The sequence below is a fragment of the Jaculus jaculus genome, chromosome 20, assembly GCF_020740685.1.
Source record: "Jaculus jaculus isolate mJacJac1 chromosome 20, mJacJac1.mat.Y.cur, whole genome shotgun sequence".
Lineage (NCBI taxonomy): Eukaryota > Metazoa > Chordata > Mammalia > Rodentia > Dipodidae > Jaculus > Jaculus jaculus.
This window is the reverse complement of record NC_059121.1, coordinates 23,552,060-23,571,531: the sequence shown is the minus strand read 5'-3', so window position 1 is coordinate 23,571,531 and position 19,472 is coordinate 23,552,060. Positions and strand designations below refer to the sequence as shown.

At 44.0% G+C, this 19,472-nt stretch overlaps 1 protein-coding gene across 2 annotated transcripts in view; it reads right to left on the bottom strand.

Annotated features, from left to right (window-relative positions):
• Arl15 (ADP ribosylation factor like GTPase 15) overlaps positions 1-19,472 on the bottom strand; it is a 446,458-nt gene that overhangs the window by 217,041 nt on the left and 209,945 nt on the right. For both annotated transcript variants that reach the window (XM_004664945.2, XM_045139041.1), the window contains one exon: positions 10,418-10,626. In XM_004664945.2, the coding sequence (XP_004665002.1) occupies positions 10,418-10,626 (209 nt within the window). The remainder of the gene's footprint in view (positions 1-10,417; positions 10,627-19,472) is intronic.

Sequence of the window (19,472 nt, the reverse complement as noted above, 5' to 3'; positions counted from 1 at the left end):
AGGGGGCGCACGCGTCTGGAGTTCGTTTGCAGTGGCTGGAAGCCCTGGCGCGCCCATTCTCTCTCTCTCCCTCTATCTGTCTTTCTCTCTGTGTCTGTCGCTCTCAAATAAATAAATAAATAATTTAAAAAAAAATCCATAACTGAGATTTTTTTTAAACAAACTTACAAAGGTATAAATAAATGAGTTGGAAAAGAGTTATTCTAAAATAATGCTAGTGAAAGCAACAAATACCATTAAAGTTAATATATAAAATAAGTCTAATAAGCCTAACAACCTCGGGTTGATTCTGCAATATCCACGTAAAGCCAGATGCACAAAGTGCTACTTGCATCTGAACTTGATTTTTAATGGCTATAGGCCCTGGAGTGCCCGTCCTCTCTCTCTCTCCTCTGGCAAATAAATAAAATTACATATGTATATTTTTCAGCATTCATTTCTTATTGGCCCAGACATGCAACAATTACATAGGCTTACACTTCTCAATCTCTTGTCTTGTGACTCCTTTAAATATCTTAAATATTTAGCGAAGTATTTTACAGGTTACTTATGTAATATGTTGATTCAGTGTATTTTAGAATTGATTAAATTGGGAACCTTTATAGATGACCAGAAAGGTATTTTATCTTAAGAATTCGTTTCCCCGTTTGTAAAAATCAGGGCGCTTGTTCACGAACATTTGCTCTTACACAGTAAGAATGATAGGAATAGGGCTGAAGAGGTGGGCTCAGGGGTTAAGGCGCTTGCCTGCAAAGCCTAAGAACGAGGGTTTGAGTCCCCAGTGCCCGTGGTAAGCCAGACGCACAAGGTGGTGCATCTGGAGTTCCTCTGCTGTGGGTGGAGGTCTTGGTATACTCATTTCTCCCCCCCCCCCCGCTTGCAAATCAATAAATAAAAAGAACTATGACAGCAATAAGGATGTTTTTCAGCGTGCGTGAGTTACGTCATCCTCGCGTGCTCCTCAGATTTGTTCCTCGAGGCGAACACCGGGCATCTTTCTCTGGCGGCGTAGGTAACCACTACACTCTCCAGCCGGCTGTTGTCTCGGGAGCCCTCCGCCAAGCTCTTACTTTCACTTCATCCCTTTGTTCCCCTGTCTACATCGTACACAAGTTACCCATATTTTCCACTTGGGCCTCTTTCATTTTGGCCTGAGAAATTATTAGTCATAACCATGGTCTAAAAATAAGTACTTGACAGACTCTACATGTGAAAATGCTATTGTTGTGTGCAACTTCCAAAAGATTTCACAGCTCATATATGGAACCTTCTGCCCATATGCTGCAGTTGGCTCAACTCCCATTTTATGAGAGCGATCCCAGCCTCACGGAACCATTTACTGTTCATACATTCTCTACAGAGCATTCTTGTAAAACCTTATAGCCTCATTTCAGGTGCAGCATAAACTAAACTTCATCAATTTACACCGTGCTTAGCACAAATGAGTCTAGCACATGGAGGTGTTAAATTATAAGCCTAAACAAAAGAAAATGAAAGTCTACTTTAAATTTCTCCATTGCTACTGAGCAACAGACAATTTTTTTTGGGGGGGGGAGGGGATTGGGAGTCAAAGACTTGTATGTGTGCTAATATTTCTGGTGGAGAAGATAATCCTTGCTTCTCCGTTAGATATCATGCTATCAGAGGCAGCGAAGGTCACAGCAGACCCAGGGAGAAGAAACCATGTGGTAATTTCAAAAGGAGACGCTACTTTTTCTTCAGCAGACCCTTGTGAAACATCTTCTCATAGGTATTAAGAGCTCGCATCATACCATGGACAGAAATGGCTAGATTACACTTTTCATCTCGAGGTGATTATGTAAAAGTCTAAATAATAGAATGTGTCTGAGTACAGAATTCTACAAAAAGGGATATTACTAAAGAAAAAGAATGAAGGCTGGAGAGATGGCTTAGCCGTTAAGCGCTTGCCTGTGAAGCCTAGGGACCCGGGTTCAAAGCTCGATTCCCCGGGACACACGTTAGCCAGATGCACACATCTGGAGTTCGTTTGCAGTGGCTGAAAGCCCTGGCGTGCCCATTCTCCCAACTCTCTATCCCTCTCTGTCTGTCACTCCCAAATAAATAAGTAAAAATAAAAAACAAATTTATTTAAAAAAAAAACTCTTTAAAAAAAAAGAAAGAAAGAAAGCAAAAGAATGAGAGTCTTTAGATTCCAGTTAAAAAGGGAGCAAGCAATGGGGGGCAGGGGCAGTGGCAGCAAATAGGTTCTGTAGGCAATTATTTAGGTTTGGATCAGTTCGTTTCTACTGGTGCCTGGATTTGCTAGCAGTGATCACTGCTACGTTGCCCCTAACCTACTACTGATTTCACAGTACACATGGGCTTTAGTGTTTCCCTCCCTCCCTCCCTCCCTCCCTTCCTTCCTTTTCTTTCTTTCTTTCTTTCTTTCTTTCTTTCTTTCTTTCTTTCTTTCTTTCTTTCTTTCTTTCTTTCTCCTCCTCTCGCTCTCCCTCTCTCTCTTTCTTTTTTCTTTCTTTGGTTTTCGTTTTTCAAGGTAGGGTCTCACTCTGGCCCAGGCTGACCTGGAATTCACTATGGAGTGTCAGGGTGGCCTCGAACTCACAACAGTCCTCCTACCTTTGCCTCCCGAGTGCTGGGATCAAAGGCGTGCGCCACCACGCCCGGTTTAAGGGCTTCAGTATTTTCATCCCAGCAGGTGAAATCGGTGGGGAGAAAAAGCAAATGCAGTGGAGAAAAATGCCCCTTCTGGGCAGCACAGTATCCTGCTCATCTCAATGGAGAAAAGCGAGTATCTTTCATCACGTGTGTTTGTTCTTCGAGGGGGAGGGCCAGAAATAAGGGATTTTCATGTCTGTGCTCACACAGAACCTACCAGAAATGGGCTGGTTTCCCTGCCTCCTTTCCACGCTGTGGCGAAGGCTGCTGGCCTCGGTCTAAACCTTGCCGGCTTCCCAGGCTTTCTGCAGCCCGGCGTTGCTGTGATTCCTGGTCAGAACCTTTAATTACAGTATATAGTTTGTGCAGCTGCCTGGAAATTGGTCTCAGGGTCAGCGGCTCTTCCCATTCTTTTGAAGCAATATTGCTGAACGGTGGGCATTGTCATTCGGTCCGCCCCGCGTTATGAATGGCTCCACAATCACTCCGGCAATTGGCCTCGACTGCCTTTAGATGGTCAATTGTAATTCACTGGCTCCAGGCACCTTTTTCTCCTTTCATTCTCTTGAGGGCTTTTATTACTTAATTTGCAATAATATTGGGGAATGTCTTCTTCAGACATGTCACTAATGCCTTATTGATTATGAAGCTGGGAACACATCTGACTTTCTTACAAGTGTCTGCTACCACGTTTCTGCATTTCCTCTCTCTGCGACTTCAACGTTCATCTTTGCAGTTACCTCGTAAGGAATTTTAATTCTCAAGGTCTGCTCTCTAAAGAATAATCTGCGGAATTTCCCCTAAGATATTGTCAATGAAGTATTTTTATAACTTCTCAAAGATAGAAGTTCTCATTTTTTATGATAAGAATTAGTGAAGCTTTCATATCTCATTCCCATAATTGTGCCTTATTTTCTTCTAATACTTAAAAAATTAACATTTTTGAATAGAAAATCAATGCTTTCGTTATCAGAACCTTTGTAGAAAATCTGTAGACATCCTTTGAGAGGTAACAAAAAGGAAAGAGTCAAGACTATTCAAAGTCAGCTCTGATTACAGAATCTAACTCAAACTTTATTTTGTTTTCTAGGAGGAGGCATAAAAATATATGAGTCTACTGAAGGGAAAAAATCTTAGTGTATTGTGTCCCAAATCCTTATCCCTGGACAAAACCCAGTAAACCCTGGACAAAACCTCCTTCATTAGGCGCGGCCACTCTAGACCGACCAAGGGCATTTTTGAGCAGACACTATGTAATAAGAATAATGATAATAATTATCATAATGATAATAACTAGCACTTACTGTGCTTTTTATCTTCAAAGCACCTCACAAGCATAACTATGTGTCTATTTCAAATTAATTTAACTCAACAAATGTTTTTATTAACTTTGTATGTTATGAAATGTGCCTGGATTCTCTTTTGTAAATGAAAATAAAGAAATAACTAAGGGCCAAAAAAAAAAAGGTATGGTAAACTTCTTTCTCAAAAATTATTCACTGCCTTTAATAAGCAAAAATAAGGAAATACTAATTTGAAAAAAATAAGGTAGAAATGCAAGTGGACAGCATATGCCATTATAACCACTTACATCCACGTTGCTCCCAGAAGACTAGAAAGAAGGCAAATATTGTTTAATAAAATCGAACTCTTAACTTTACTACTTGATTTGTTATTATAAAACACATAAATAAGAATGGGAAGGAAAATGTACACATAAAACTTTTAAAGTCATTCTAAGTTTCACTAATGTCAGAATTTTATGAAAGGCTAAAATGGTTTATAAGTTGCATTCATTACTTTAAAGGCAGTTTGCACTGTTGTAAATGAAATAAACTCACTAGAGTTAAAATGGGCAATTACTGGGCCTTGGTGATGGCTCAGTCAGTAAAGTGCTTGCTACTTCTAGGCAAGCACAAAGCTCTGAGTTGGGACCCCCCCCCCCCACCACACAGGCAAAGGGTGGGGCAGAAATCCCGGTGCTGGGAAGGTGGAGACAGGAGGGTCACTGGAACTTGCTGGTCTAGTTGAATCAGTAAGCTCTAGGTTCAGCAAGAGACCCTGTCCCAAAACTAAAATGAAGAGCAACTGAGAAAGACACTCAGCGTCTATCAGCCTTTGGCCCTGTGACCCCTCCCCCAAGCCACATACAGATATGCACGTGAAAAATAAGCAACTATTTAGAAACGTATTAAAAGAGCATCATTTGGAGAAGACAAACTGCTACTTTCCATGAGGATTTTGGAAAGAAAATAGTAAATAATCAAAAATGTTAAACGCGGGGCCGGAGAGATAGCTTAGTGGTTAAGGCGTTTGCCTGCAAAGCCTTGGACCCTAGGTTCAATTCTCCAGGACCCACATAAGGCAGATGCACAAGAGGGGCGCATGCATCTGGAGTTTGTCTGCAATGGCTGGAAGCTCTGGCATGCCCTTGCTGTCTCTCTCCCTCCCTCCCTCTCTCTCTCCTCTCTCTCTCTCTCTCTCTCTCTCTCACACACACACACACACTCTGCCTCTTTCTCTCTCAAATAAATAAATACATAAAATGTATTTAAAAAAATACTAGCCGGGCATGGTGGTGCACGTCTTTAATCCCAGAACTTGGGAGGCAGAGGTGGGAGGAATGGGCGCACCAGGGCCTCCAGCCACACTGCAAACGAACTCCAGATGCGTGCGCCCTCTTGTGCATCTGGCTAACGTGGGTCCTGGGGAATCGAGCCTTGAACCGGGGTCCTCAGACATCACAGGCAAGCGCTTAACCGCTAAGCCATCTCTCCAGCCCCCATGAGGGAGTTTTCAAACTGCTCACCCCACAGGTATGTGCACTGCTGTATGTGAAACCAAATCAGTATTCGAAAATGCTGCCAAGAGGCAGGTCAAGGTACATGGACAGCACTTAAGATCTAAAGTGTATGACATTTCCCAGTGACTGTTTCACAAACACACACATTTCCCTCCACACACGAAAGAAAGATTCAATCACACTGAGCGTTCTATGCAATTTTAACAGTGTTGTGCACTTTCCAACACACGATTTGCCATGTAAAAGCAAAGATACTTGTTACTTTACAGAGGCATCAAAAAGAATTGCTCTATTGTCAAGACAAATACAAAACAAAAAACTTCAGAAATGTATTCTTTGGTGATGTATAGAGCAAAGAAAGGCATAAAAGTATACAGTGTAGACACAATCATAATTTTTTTGGCGGGGGGGGGGGTGCTTGAGGTAGGGTCTCTCTCTGGCCTAGGCTGATCTGGAATTCACTATGGAGTCTCAGGTGGCCTCGAACACGTGGCGATCCTCCTACCTCTGCCACCCAAGTGCTGGGATTAAAGACGTGAGCCACCACGCCCGGCTTAGACACAATCTTTAAGTAAAAATTACAATTAAATGTGCTATCTATATACTATAAAAACACCAGCAACCACTTTCCAGAGGATAGCCACCGATGAGAAATTGAAGACAAATTATTCATGACAAACTCAGTGTTAAATGCATTGTTCAAAAAATTTGTACACATATCCAAGACAGTCTAAACCCCCCACCAGTGCTTATGTCATGGCAGAGGTGCTTATAAATACTTCTCTCATAGCTTTACTCTGTTCTTTTTAATAGCTCGCCAAGCTGAATGCTCATCTCATCAACAGCGACAACCACAAACTTCACCTTGAACCCTGACACCCTCACCTGGAAGCCGTATCTTTTCGTACGATAATTAACGAGCCCTGGCTCTCGTAGAGTCATTAGAATTTATAATCCTGCTTCGGAAATTTGTTCCACAGGCCTCCCATTTCTCAACTAGTATTTACATTAGTAGAAAATACTCATCAATACATTGTTTTTTGATGAAGTAAAGATACCTATGAACATCAAATCAAACAAGATAGCTAAAAATAGGGACTACTGTCATGCTAACAAAATGTATCATTTTATTAAGACACGGTAAACCCAATGAAATGAAAAGCAGATCCCAAAAAGCCAGGAAATAAAAAAAAAAGGCAATCAGTAACGGTAGAGAGGGAAAATAGGATTATATTTATTGGCTACTATTTCAACTTAGCTTCTCATAAAATCCTCCTGACCTATTAAATAACTTCAGAACCGAAGCATGCGCTCCAATGGGAGCTGTAAAACAAATTAGATACAATTACAATTCAGTACAAATAAAAAGCCAAACTGTTTAGCCTTAAGATTTCTCATTTTATAGCTTTACCATTTAAATTAGACCAGACTGTCCTCTAACATATCCAGTGGGCCACTTGGCATAAGTGTGGATTTCTCCCCCCGCCCAGGATGTTTCCTATAGAGAAAGAGTTGACATGAATACATTCTGGAAAGTTGTAGGAACTGTACCTCCCCAAAGTGAACGCCACAGACATGTGGGTAAGAATTGTTTTAATTTGACAGTATAGAAAGGGTGTTTTCTTTCCTAGTGGGTGTGTGGAGGGGGGGATGTATGCTTAAAGTCTTCTTTGCTTAAAAATGAGTAATAAAATAAAAATAAATACAAACGTGTTTCCACTATCAATTCTCAAAATGCAAAATTAAAAAATTCTGCTAAGCTGGGCAAGATGGTGCATGGCTTTAGTCCCAGCACTCGGGAGGCAGAGGTAGGAGGATCACTGTGAGTTCGAAGCTACCCTGAGACTACAGAGTGAATTCCAGGTCAGCCTGGGCTAGAGTGATATCCTACCTCAAAAAATCAAAACAACAACAACAAAAAGTTCTGCAGAAAGGGAAAAAATATGTGCAAGATTCTACTTGCTTCTCAAGCGCCCACAAGGCATTCGGGCCTGTTGCCCAGCCTATGGGTTACAATGGAGTTTTAACTAATGTCTTCCTTTCTGAACTCAGTGCTCCACACAGCGCTGTAACACGAAAGGGGAACTAAACCGTTCTACCTGCAAGTGACTGGTCAGCTTTTTCCTCTGCCTCCCGCTGGCCTCTACCCACTTCTAAAGTCAGCAATAAACAAGCGAATTCTTAAGGCCGGACTCCAGTGATAGGACAGATCCTGGCACATTTCCCCCATAAAGTATAAAGTGTACTAATTTTCAGTGGGAGAGAGAATGGAAGAGCAATTAATCCTAAACGCTTACTGTCAGTTCCTAAGTGGATCAGGTTTCCCCAGTGCTTTTGATTCTTGATAATTTTCTTTAAAAGTCACTGGTGCTTTATAGACTAAAATATTATCTTTGAACACTTGAAAGTGTACTCAAACCAGCAGATGCAAATAAATATATGGTCATAAGCCGTAGGCACAGGGCATGTGGTAGCTTTGTGAAAGAAAACTAGCAAAAAAGAGGACATATTTCAAGTGACATGTGACTGTTCACTTCCAAATTGTCTACCAAGGCCTGCTCAAAGGGCCTAAACAGTTTGAGATTACTGCTACCACATTAAAGATTCAAGTGTGCAACTCCATTTTTATGCCAGCGATAAGGCATTGACTTAATTCTTAAAATATTCCTGAGGGTATTTCAAGAAGGCATTATATAGACAGGCACACTACTCCTTGTAACCTCTCTGTCATTAGAAAGAGGCAAAGCTGGAAGCTTCCTTTTGTTTTGGGCCAAAACTTAACGTTATAGCCAGAACGTTATTATGCTTCCAATAGCATTAGTATCTACTATGGAGACTTTCCACGTACCTCAAGAAAATCGCACCAAGCATTTTGTTAACATGCATCTGTATTGCGCTAATAGATATACCCATTGGGAGGGGACAATTTACTCAAAGGGTAGGGTACACATATCACTACAAACAAAAATTTTAAATTTTAAATTGTTACAAATGGAAAGGAAATTCTCACGGGCTCTAGTACATACGAGCTTAGAACCATTTCCAAAGTACATCTTTGACTGTTCTGAACGTATCAATGGCTGCTGAACTAAAAGGTTAGTCACAAAACGAAAGAAAGAGATTTGCTCTTTTCCTAGGAGAAATGGCTAGCTAATGCACACAAGGAATAATCAAAAGCAATTAATGGCTAGAAGCTTCCTTTATCCAATGTGGCAGTTCTCAATTCCTGCAGAGGTTACCGTGGGTTATATATCAGGCTTAAATAACACATTTTTCTCAATTATATTATGTCTGAGGAAAACAGCTTCCTTAAAAGTAAAAAAAAAAAAAAAAAGAAAGTGGAGCATCAGATGTTCTATCTAACTAGATTCAAGTGATCTGAAGTCACAACAGAACATGTACCTATCTCCTAGGTCATGCTAACATAGTTTACGTACGTACACATATTACACGTGTGTATTTTGTGATGCACATATGTCATATTTCCACAGGGGCTGCAATGTGTTTTTATCACAAATAAGCAATGTATTCAGAGCAAGGTACCCGGTGATCAGAACACTTACAACGGCCCCTGGGTTCTGTGGCAACATCCTACCCAGCATCTTGATGGAGAGAAGCTAAAGGACCTACCCAAGACCTTGAGGATAGAATGGGGAGGCGCCACAACTACATTCTGTAATAATGGAAATCTGCACAGCCATAATTCTTTAATTACTAGGAAGCACGTTTCCCAAAAGCTATGAAGGGAATTAAGTACTGAGTCGTTAGTACTTTGGACAGATGTGTGCTCTGTCACCTTAGTGATAAATCATTACCTTCTTTACTGGACTTTTGTGACAAATAAAAATTATAGGGCTGGAGGGATGGCTTATCGGTTAAGGCGTTTGCCTGCAAAGTCTAAGGACCCGGGTTTGATTTCCCCAGGACCCACATAAGCCAGATGCACAAGGGGGCGCACGCGTCTGGAGTTTGCGGTGGCTAGAGGCCCTGGCACGCTCATTCTCTCTCCCTCTTTCTCTATTAAATAAATAAAACAAAATATTTAAAAAATTATATATATATTTCTTTTCCACTTAAATTTACATTCTTTAAAGTTCAAAGTAAATTATCCAACTTGAGATAATTTGGATTATTCCTACTTTGTAGGCGAGAAGCCAGGCAGCAGAAGAAGAATGCTATTTCCCATTTGGGTCGCACACTAAGTGCCATGGAAGTTTGCGGTTAAAACACGTAATTTTCTTGGCTCCTCATCTGACGTTTTAGACTACTGTGCAGTGCCATTCCTATTAATGTTTTCATTCCAAAGCGACTTGGAGAAACACACAATTTTCTGAGGAGAAATGTATGTCACAGGTAAAGCGACACACTAGAGCTTTCATTTCCCTACACTTGGGTCAGAGGCTGTTCACGTACCTTGCTACTTTAGACTTTAATCAGAAGCTTGGCTGAAGGAGACACTGTTAGTTTAGAACAGTCTTGTGTTTTCATAGGAGGGTTACCAGCTAAGAAATAAAATTAGATGAAGAAAATATAGAGTAGTGTCATATTTTAAAGTAAATTTGGTGGCATGGAATGTGTGTAAGATAGAGTATCAATTTCTGGTCTGGAAAAATCTATTTCCTGGCTGGTGAATACGGCCCATCGCCCCCAGTCAAAAGCAAGTGACGTCTGCAAAAACACACAATGCATTCCTTCGAAAGCGGGAGGAGCCAGTGGGTTACAGATTAATTGATTAGGTCTCTGTCCTTTCCAGATAGATGAGAAATTACCCAGCTACATCTCCAGTGGGAAAAAAAATATTGTGTTTTCAGGCATGGCTAGGCACGTAAACATCGCATGCAGACGGGATGGCTGAACACAGCTTAACGGGTCCAGCCCCGATCACATGCATCTCGCCCCCTTCCCACGTGGCAGCAACGGAGCGGACACCTATCCGGAGGGGCCATCGCGCTGGCCCGTCCGTGGGGACGCGCATACCTCTTGCACTGAGCGGGCCGCAGGCTTGTCTTGATGACTGGCCAGGATCAGGAAGGGTAGGGTGCAGAGCTGTGGGTGCTGAAGGGCGGAGTGCAGCTCATTTCTGGCGGTTTCGAGGTCCCCCTCGGAGGAGGCGCTGTCTAACACGAATATGACCCCTTGAGACCCTTGGTAGTAACGGCTCCAGTATTTGCGGATGTTGTCAGCACCTGTCCAAAAAAAAAAAAAAAAAAAAATGAAACAAGTGCCCGCGTTAAAACCAGCTGTTTGTAGCTGAGAGATGCCACAGCAGAAATTGCCAGGAAACCCATGCACGTTTTGGAAAGTGAGTGTGGAGCCCCGTGGTATGGAGCAGAACAGGAATCCAGAACACTCTGACCGTGGTGGATGAGGCAAGAGTCAGGGCCAACAGGTGGAGGCCAAGTTGGTCTTTGTGAATTTCACGTCAATATGAACGGGAAGTAACCCGGTAATAATACTGGCTGTCAAATGAATGTTTCCACATTTGGCTTAGTAGTCCTAAATGAGCTACAGCCAGAATGTGACCCTAACTCCGAGAGCCGTGGGAACAATGAGTTCACAAAAGGCTTCTTCCTACGCCGTTTCTATGAGCTCGGTGATAGTTTCGAACGTTAACAGGACTATGTTTTGAAAGATTCTCCAAATGTTCATGGGATTGGGGCCTTTGCAGGTAATGAGGGTTATATGATGATTTGGGTCAGGGGGCTCCATGAAAAGATTATGGCTTTAAAAGGAGAGGCTAAGAACACTGGGCATGGTACACTGATCCTAGCACTTGGAAGGTAGAGGTAGGAGGATCAGAAGTTCAAGGTCATTCTCAGTTACATAAGACCAGCCTGGACTAGAGACCTTGTCTAAAGAGAGGGAGAGAGAGAGGGCTGGAGGGATGGCTTAGCAGTTAAGGTTTTTGTCTGCAAAGCCAAAGGACCCAGGTTCGATTCCCCAGGACCCACATAAGCCAAATGCACAAGGGGGTGCATGCGTCTGGAGTTCATTTGCAGTGGCTGGAGCCCTGGCGCGCCCATTCTCTCTCTTTCTCTCCGTCAAACAAATAAATAAAAATAAAATATTTATAAAAAACAGTTTAAAGAGGGAGAGGGAGAGGAAGGGGGGGAGAAGAAGAAAAGGAAAGCCAGTCTTTCTTGTTCCATACTTCTGGTCATATGATGGTACTACCAGCCTGACCCTCCCCAGATGAGAACTTTCACTCTTGAACTTCCCAGCCTCCAGAACCATGACATATTTCTTTTCTCTATCATGCAGCAACTCTACGTTTTGCCATAGCAACACAAAATGGACTAAGGAAAAACTGTAGGCTGAGATGGACAGCCTTGTTTAATTCCATCCAGAGAGTTATTGGCGCAACAAATTCATCTGCTAAAGTGCTGAAATTTGGGAACTACTCAAACCTTGGCCTTTGGTGTATTTGTGTAAGTTTATTTTGGGTTATTACCATGGAGAAGAATGCAATCAACTCGTCGTTGCAACGAGACAGGTGTTTGGAAAGGACACTGTAATTCCCGTTGGGTACAAAACGTCTTATCACTTTGTATATTTACAACAATTAGCACAATGAAAAAAAAATCAAAGCTCACTTCTTCATTATAAGCGAGGAAGTAAAATGACAGAATAAGGTTCACTGATTTTGAAATGAGAAGTAACTATAAGGCCTCCAGTCTGGTTCTATGAAACAAGTGAGGCTGAGAGAAGTGAAGAGAGGCAAACCCAGTCATGCATCTACACACATCACAAGATGAGTTAGTAGACACCCTGCCCAGAAGGGCATGGAAAGTTCCTATCACATTATAACATGATGACTCCTTTTTATTATTTCGATTTGTAAATTGGGTGGTGTGCGTGCATGTGTGTGTGTGTATGTGCATGTGTGCACGTGTAGAGAGAAAGGAAGTAATTGGTTATATAGCAAGAATTAGAATTTCACAAATTAGCTGCCTATGATCAAGTCCTCATCAGTTAATGGCTACATTTTGGCCTTGTGTGAAACATTTGGTTTCCGTATCTGATGTGCCACGTTAAATGTAAGGGACCTGCTGTGGTTCGGATGTGAAATGTCCCCCAGAGACTTGTGTGTTTGAATTTTGAATGCGTGGTCCCTAGCAGGCAGCGCTATCTGGAAGGGTATGAAACCTTTAGAAGGTAGAGCCTTGCTGGAGGAAACGGGGCGCTGTTGGCGGGCCTTGGGATTTCACACTCTGATCCACTTCCTGTTAGCACTCTGCTTCCTGACTGTGGGTGCAAGGTGACCAGCCACCCTCTTGCTGCCACACCTTCCCTGCTATGACAATAAACCCTTCCCTTCCTTCAGCCGCTTTGTGTCAGGTATTTAGTCACAGCAACAAGTAACCAACATAGAGCCTGAGCAGCGGAGACCAGAGTTGGCGTGGACGTTCTGGAAAGAGCCACTTGTGTGGGGAGAGGAACGCACAACTCTGTTCAGAGATTTCACTTTGGTTACTTGGAATGGGCCAAGGTGAGGGTCTTCTCACCACGGACATGGGTAGATGCTACCTGCTGGATTTCTTCCTCCGCTGGAGAGCAAACACCACACCGGGTGACACTGAGAAGTTCTTATTTCCTGTGAGACACAGAAACTCAGAGGTCCTAATAGTTTTGTTGCTGTTGTTGTTTTGTTTTGTTTTTGGAGGTAGGGTCTCACTCTGGCTCAGGCTAACCTGGAATTCACTATGTCGTCTCAAAGTAGCCTCAAACTCATGGCGATCCTCCTACCTCTGCCTTCCGAGGGCTGGGATTAAAGGCGTGCGCCACCACGTCTGGCTTCTGATATAGTTTTCTATAATGCTGTCACCAAGACATGAAGGCATCTCAGCCAGGGAGGAGGGGCAGATAATTTAAAAGACGATCTGTAATAAAGCAGCTAACATTTATTGAACACTTCTGGTATTCCTGGCATACTGTTAAGTGTTTCACGTAGATCACATCATTCTTACAATAACCAGGGGATGGCAGTATAATTGACTCGAGATTTGAAATTAATTTTCAAGGTCCTAAGGTATGGGCTAGTCACCATAGGGTACTGAAATAACTAGGTGTGTAAGAGTTATCAAGGGCATTTGACGCTGAGTGACCTTAAAGATATGCACATGAGAGATAGGAATATGGAAGAGAAGGATTAGCGGTTAAGGTGTTTGCCTGCAAAGCCAAAGGACCCAGGTTCGATTCCCCCGGATCCACGTTAGCCAGATGCACAAGGAGGCACATGCATCTGGAGTTCGCTTGCAGTGGCCTGGAGGCCCTGGTGCGCCCATTCTCTCTCACTCTTTCTCTGTCAAATAAATAATTTTTTTTTTTAAAAAAAGAATTGCTTAAAAGTGTGTACTACCACAGTCAGCTTATTAAAAAAAAAAAAAAAAAGAGCTGGGCTTGGTGGTGCACGCCTTTAATCCCAGCACTTGGGAGGTAGAGGTAGGAGGATCACCAAGAGTTTAAGGCCACCCTGAGACTACAGAGTGAATTCTGGGCCAGCCTGAGCTAGAGTGAGACCCTACCTTGAAAAACCAGAAAGAAAAAAAAAAAAAACAGGACCAATAATGAGCAAGGAAATTTAAGGTAGATCCCTCAACATGTAGGGTTAGGTGCATTTGTAACGGCAGAACTCGGCCAACAAGAGACAACTATCTGAGGTCGGGCTCCCTAGAAGCAGACCTTAAAAAAATAACACGTTTTACATAGTTGATTATAGAGAGTGGTTTCGAAAGAAGCCACGAGTGAAAGAAGTGAGAGAAAAAAATCTCAGTGAAGGCCTGCTTTCCTGAAACCCAGCCTCAGCTGGCAATGCTGGAGCTTGGGTTGAAGGGGGCCGTCTCGTCCAGAGACAGGGACGCCTGATCCGTACAGTCCCTGGCTATGAGCCACCCCTGGGCGACAGGTGGGGGCTGCCACCCGATCTCATAAGTGGTTGGGCAAGGACAAGGGTCCAGGTGTGAGTCATTGGCAGCCAGAACCCACAGCAGCTGGGAGATGGATGACACTGGACCCCAACAGCATCTGCTGCAAGCTCCGTCCAGACACGGTCCATATGCTAGAACCATCCTCACGTCGCGGGCACAAAGGCAGCTGTGTGATTACCCACTGATGACGATTGTTCATATGTCTACTTTTTTTTTTAATTTTACTCCTGACAATTTTTTTTTTTTTCTAGCAAGGTGCCTTTGGAATTCCATTCAAAAAGGGTCTACCACACCATGTACAGACCTTAAACGGTTTGACATGTTCTTGTCTTTTTCTTCTTAAAAGTTACAGGGGAACTTTCAACAGTGGAGGAGTTGGACGAAGGGTGTTCTCAAGTGTCCTGATCACTCGAGGCCTCAAGTCGCCTTACTAAAAGGTGTAAGATCCAGGGACAGAACCTAGGACTTGGGCCTAGAAGAAGCACATTTCAAAAATGTAAAAGGGAGCCGGGCGTGGTGGCGCGCGTCTTTAATCCCAGGACTCGGGAGGCAGAGGTAGGCGGGTCGCCATGAGTTCAAGGCCACCCTGAGACTACGTAGTGAATTCCAGGTCAGCTTGGACCACAGTGAGACCCTACCTCAAAAAAACAGAGAGTAAAAGGGGGCTGAAAATAGGATGTGTGTTAATACCGGTACCGTGAATTCCACCAGTGAGCAAGAAGGGCGGAGCGCGGTTTTCACGCAGTCACACTGTCAACGTTCTCGACTGCTAATGCCACAGAGCCAGGCAATCTTGCAGGATGCTTTTCTGATTCTGTAACAACTAAGGGGACCAACTGAGCCATCGGCGCTTCACTGACATGGCCAGCGCAGGCTGTCCGTGTGTCACATGTACTAACTAACCCATGATGGCCTGAGGAGGCAGGCACTTCTGTGAGTCTCGGTTTACCAATAGGGAAAGCGAGACACAAAAGTTATTATGTGCATCTGCCCAAGGTTACAGACCCCGACGTATATTTGGGTCTAATGTGATTGGAATAGAGGGATCGTTGACCAGGGGTAAAGGGCTAAATAAAGAACTGTTCTCCACATATAGAGGGAGGATGGGGCCTGTTGAAGGGAAGGGCACCCAGAGGGGTAATACGCCCAAGTACAGTTCTCAGCTGATTACGTCAATGAATGCTGATTAAGTACCTAGTTCATAGGCAGAAAAGAACCCAAGGAGACATCTTAGAACACCATGACTTTAAAAGTTTGAGGCTCTGTGGAACTAATTAACATGCTTCACGTATTATTATTATAACATGACAATCGTACATTGCATACCCTTTATGCTAGTAAAATTCATAGGACTGTATACAGATGAGTAAGTTAAAAGCCATGAACACTATCAAATTCTGTAAAGCAAAATGAATCCTGAGGCCAATAAACCCATCAGAGAGGACAAACACAGCCACACGCTGGGCGATGCCCAGGGCATTAAACATAAACTGGTTGCACATTTATGCATCCACTACAAACTCATGGGACACAATGGAAACCCAACTCATGCAGTCACAGCTTTCAATGCGAAACTCTCTTCATTTTCCACACTTAGCAATACATATGGCACCTGAAAACAGCGAGGCAAAAAACAGAAAAAAAAAAAAAATCAGTTGGTGGATGAAAGAAACAAAAAGCAAAGAGAAATACCACAACTTCTCAAAGTGTCCTTTATATGTGATATAATACATGGATAATTTATTAATTGTAAAAAGGAGTATATTTAAACTCTTGCAACAAAATCTCCAATCAGGGATGGAGAGATGGCTTAGTGGTTAAGCGCTTGCCTGTGAAGCCTAAGGACCTAGGTTCAAGGCTTGATTCCCCAAGACCCACAAGGTGGGTCAGCCAGATGCACAAGGTGGCACACATGTCTGGAGTTCATTCGCAGTGGCTGGAAGCCCTGGCGTGACCATTCTCTCTCTCTCTCTTTCTCTTTGCCTCTTTCTCTCTCTGTCACTCTCAAATAAAGAAATAAATAAAATCTCCATTCAATCTTTAGTATCACCACATTTCTCCACAAGCACTCTGAGCTTGGAATTCTAAATTCCACCTCATCCCACTGGCATTGACTTGAGTCAGCGGCAGCCTAACCCAGGCTGTGGCCGAGGAAACCCACAAGGAAGTGAGGAATGGGATGAGGTTGTCTCGTCTGGCCTAGTGGACAGCGGCTGAGTCACTAGATCACAGTGAGACACAACTGTGTCGTCAACCTAGCTGCCAGGTGCTTCAGGAGCTGAGCCCACTCGGGAAGTCATGGACACCTGTCTGATGGGGACATTCCAGCACATTCGAGCCACAAACCACATCCCAAAGGAGTAACTCACACAGGCCACGCCTGTGCCACAGCCCGAGGTCACAATTATTCTAAGGACTGAGAAGTGCAGGTTTTGTGTCCCTTCGATTACAACTGCTATGTGAAAGGGCACCAAACGCAAAATCTGGTCTGTATTTTATACGTTTAGGTTTGAGAACAGGGGCAAGTTTTCACAGTGGAGGAGTTGGACGAAGAGTAACCCAGAGTGTTTTTACCTTACTAAAAGTTGTAAGGAGCCCCCCCCCCAGTCCCAGAGAATATAAGCGACCATTCTGAGAGCCACAGCTTCCAAGTAGCCCCAGGCCTGCGCGCAACTGCTTAGCCTCAGATTATTTAATTTTAATTTAATTTTATTTATTTTTGTTTTGACTGGTGATTTCTTTTACCCAGCGGGGGAAGCACAGCAGGAGTGAGAAGCTAACGTCACACTGTCACTTCAGCAGGGAAGACGTACAGACAGTGGGAACCAGGAGCAGCCACAGGACACATCTTCCAGCGTGGCCCCGCCTGCTCAAAGTGCCACACCCTTCCTAAAGTGAGCCGCCACTGGATAGGGACTGGGGGCCCTTGCAGTGAAACCACCTGTGTGTGCGCAGGTTTGTGTGTTTGTGGTGTGTGTGCTTGTTCCTGTGTGTACTTGGGGGTGCACATGTACCCCAGTGCACATGTGGAGGTCACAGGACTACACTGTTTGACACACAGCCTCTAAGCTCACTGCCCGGTATGCCACGCTAGCTGGATCGCGAACTTCTGGCAGGTTCTCTGGCCTCTAGCGTGAGCCAGCCTTCATGAGCACGTCTCTACACCGTCCTGTCCCACCGAGATGGACCTTTAAGCTCTGATTATAGTATGCTGAGTTTTTTCTAACTCATGGTTCCAAATTCGTCCACAGTCCTCCGGCAAACCCGTTCCAAAGGCAATGAACCACATACTCAGATTTATCACCGTGACAACCCCGCTTCTTAGAGCGAATTTTCTGTATTTTTTTTCATTGCTGTGATCAAACACCTGACCAGTCAACTTGGCTCCCAGTTTGAAAGCTCAGCCTGTGACGGTGGGAAGTCACGCAGCGGGAACATGAGGAGCTGCTCAGGCCACAGGACGTTAGTGGGCTCAGCCTTCTTTTTCCTCTAGATTCAGTCCAGGATTCCAGCCCACGGCATGGCACCGTCCACAGGGAGGGTGGGTCTTTCCACTTTAGTTAACCATAATTTAGAAACGGTCTCATGGACGTGCTCAGGGACAGGTCTCCTGGCTGCTTCTAGATCCTGTCAAGTTGAAGATATTTAACCATCACAACTTCCCTACACAGGAGAGTAAACAGAGGTCTCTGTAATCAGGGATACAACTTATATAAAGGTGAAGACTCAGGGTCTATTGCAGAAGAGGTGATGGAAAGAATGTAAGAGCCAAAGGAAGGGTAGGACTCCTTACAACGTGCTCCAGACATAAAATGGCCTGGATATCCATGACCTCACAGTGCCTGACACTACCTACACAAGACCATCATAATAGGAGGAAAAGATCATGACATCAAAATAAAAGAGAGACTGATTGAGATGGGGAGGGGATATGATGGAGAGTGGAGTTTCAAAGGGGAAAGTGGGGGGAGGGAGGGCATTACCATGGAATATTGTCTGCAATCATGGAAGTTGTTAGTAAAAAAAATTAAATTTAAAAAAAAAACGTGAAGACTTGCAGTCAAGTTCTCTAAATATAGGTCTACCTTGCTTCTCAAAAGGAAAAAACAAAAAACCTGACTGTAGATAATGAAAGAGTTGTTAGAAAAATGGGAATGGATGGGTTCTTTATGAGCAACAAACGTTTGGTCTGCAGAGCTGATGGGGAACCCCCGCTCTTTCTGTGGGTGACTGTCATACAGGAGGAGAGGACAGTGGCTGGGTCCACAGGGAGAGCTGCGGGGACATCCACAGAGGACTGAGGGTGACTGTGCTGAGAAAGCATGAGTGTGAAACGGCGACACCAACTTTCAGCCACGGCATACCTAACTACTGTATACTCTGGGGGCCGGGCAACAAGAGAAAACGTTGGTGGGGTGACCAGAATTGAGGCTTTTAGGCTATTCTTTGGGTAACCGAAGGATTCCCCTGTGGGTGTCCCACCTACTATGACATGTCCACAGCACCCGACTGCCTTCAGAACTGCTGGGACCTTGGATTCTCGGCTTGGAGACTTTCCTCTGGCTGCTGGATTCCGCTTTGTCTCGGTGCCTTGGACAAGGTGAAAGCACCAGGGAACAGAGACATCTGTCCTTGTCAGCAGTCCTCAAGCAGCAGAGAGAGGTAAGGAGGGCGATCAGGTGGGTGAGACCCTCACGATGCTGGCTCCACCCACAGTTGCAGCAGGACAAACCCTCATCAGCCACAGGGACTTCGAGCCTGCAGCCCAAGGCTTCTGTGTGTTATTTCTTTTCCCCCACTTACTTATCCCATTCTGCCTCTACCATTTGTTTAATATTTGTATTTATTTGCAAGGAGAGAGAGAGAGAGAGAGAGAGAGAGAGAGAGAGAATGAAAATGGATGGGCACACCAGGACCTCTAACCCCTGCAAACAAACTCCAGATGCATGTGCCACTTTGTGCATCTGGCCTTATGTGGGTACTGGGGAACCAAACCCGGGTCGTTAGGTTTTGCAAACAAGTCCCTTAACCGCTGAGCCGTCTCTCCAGCCCTGCGCCGACCATTTCATGTATTCACCTCTCCAAACGTTGGCACCAACAAATCT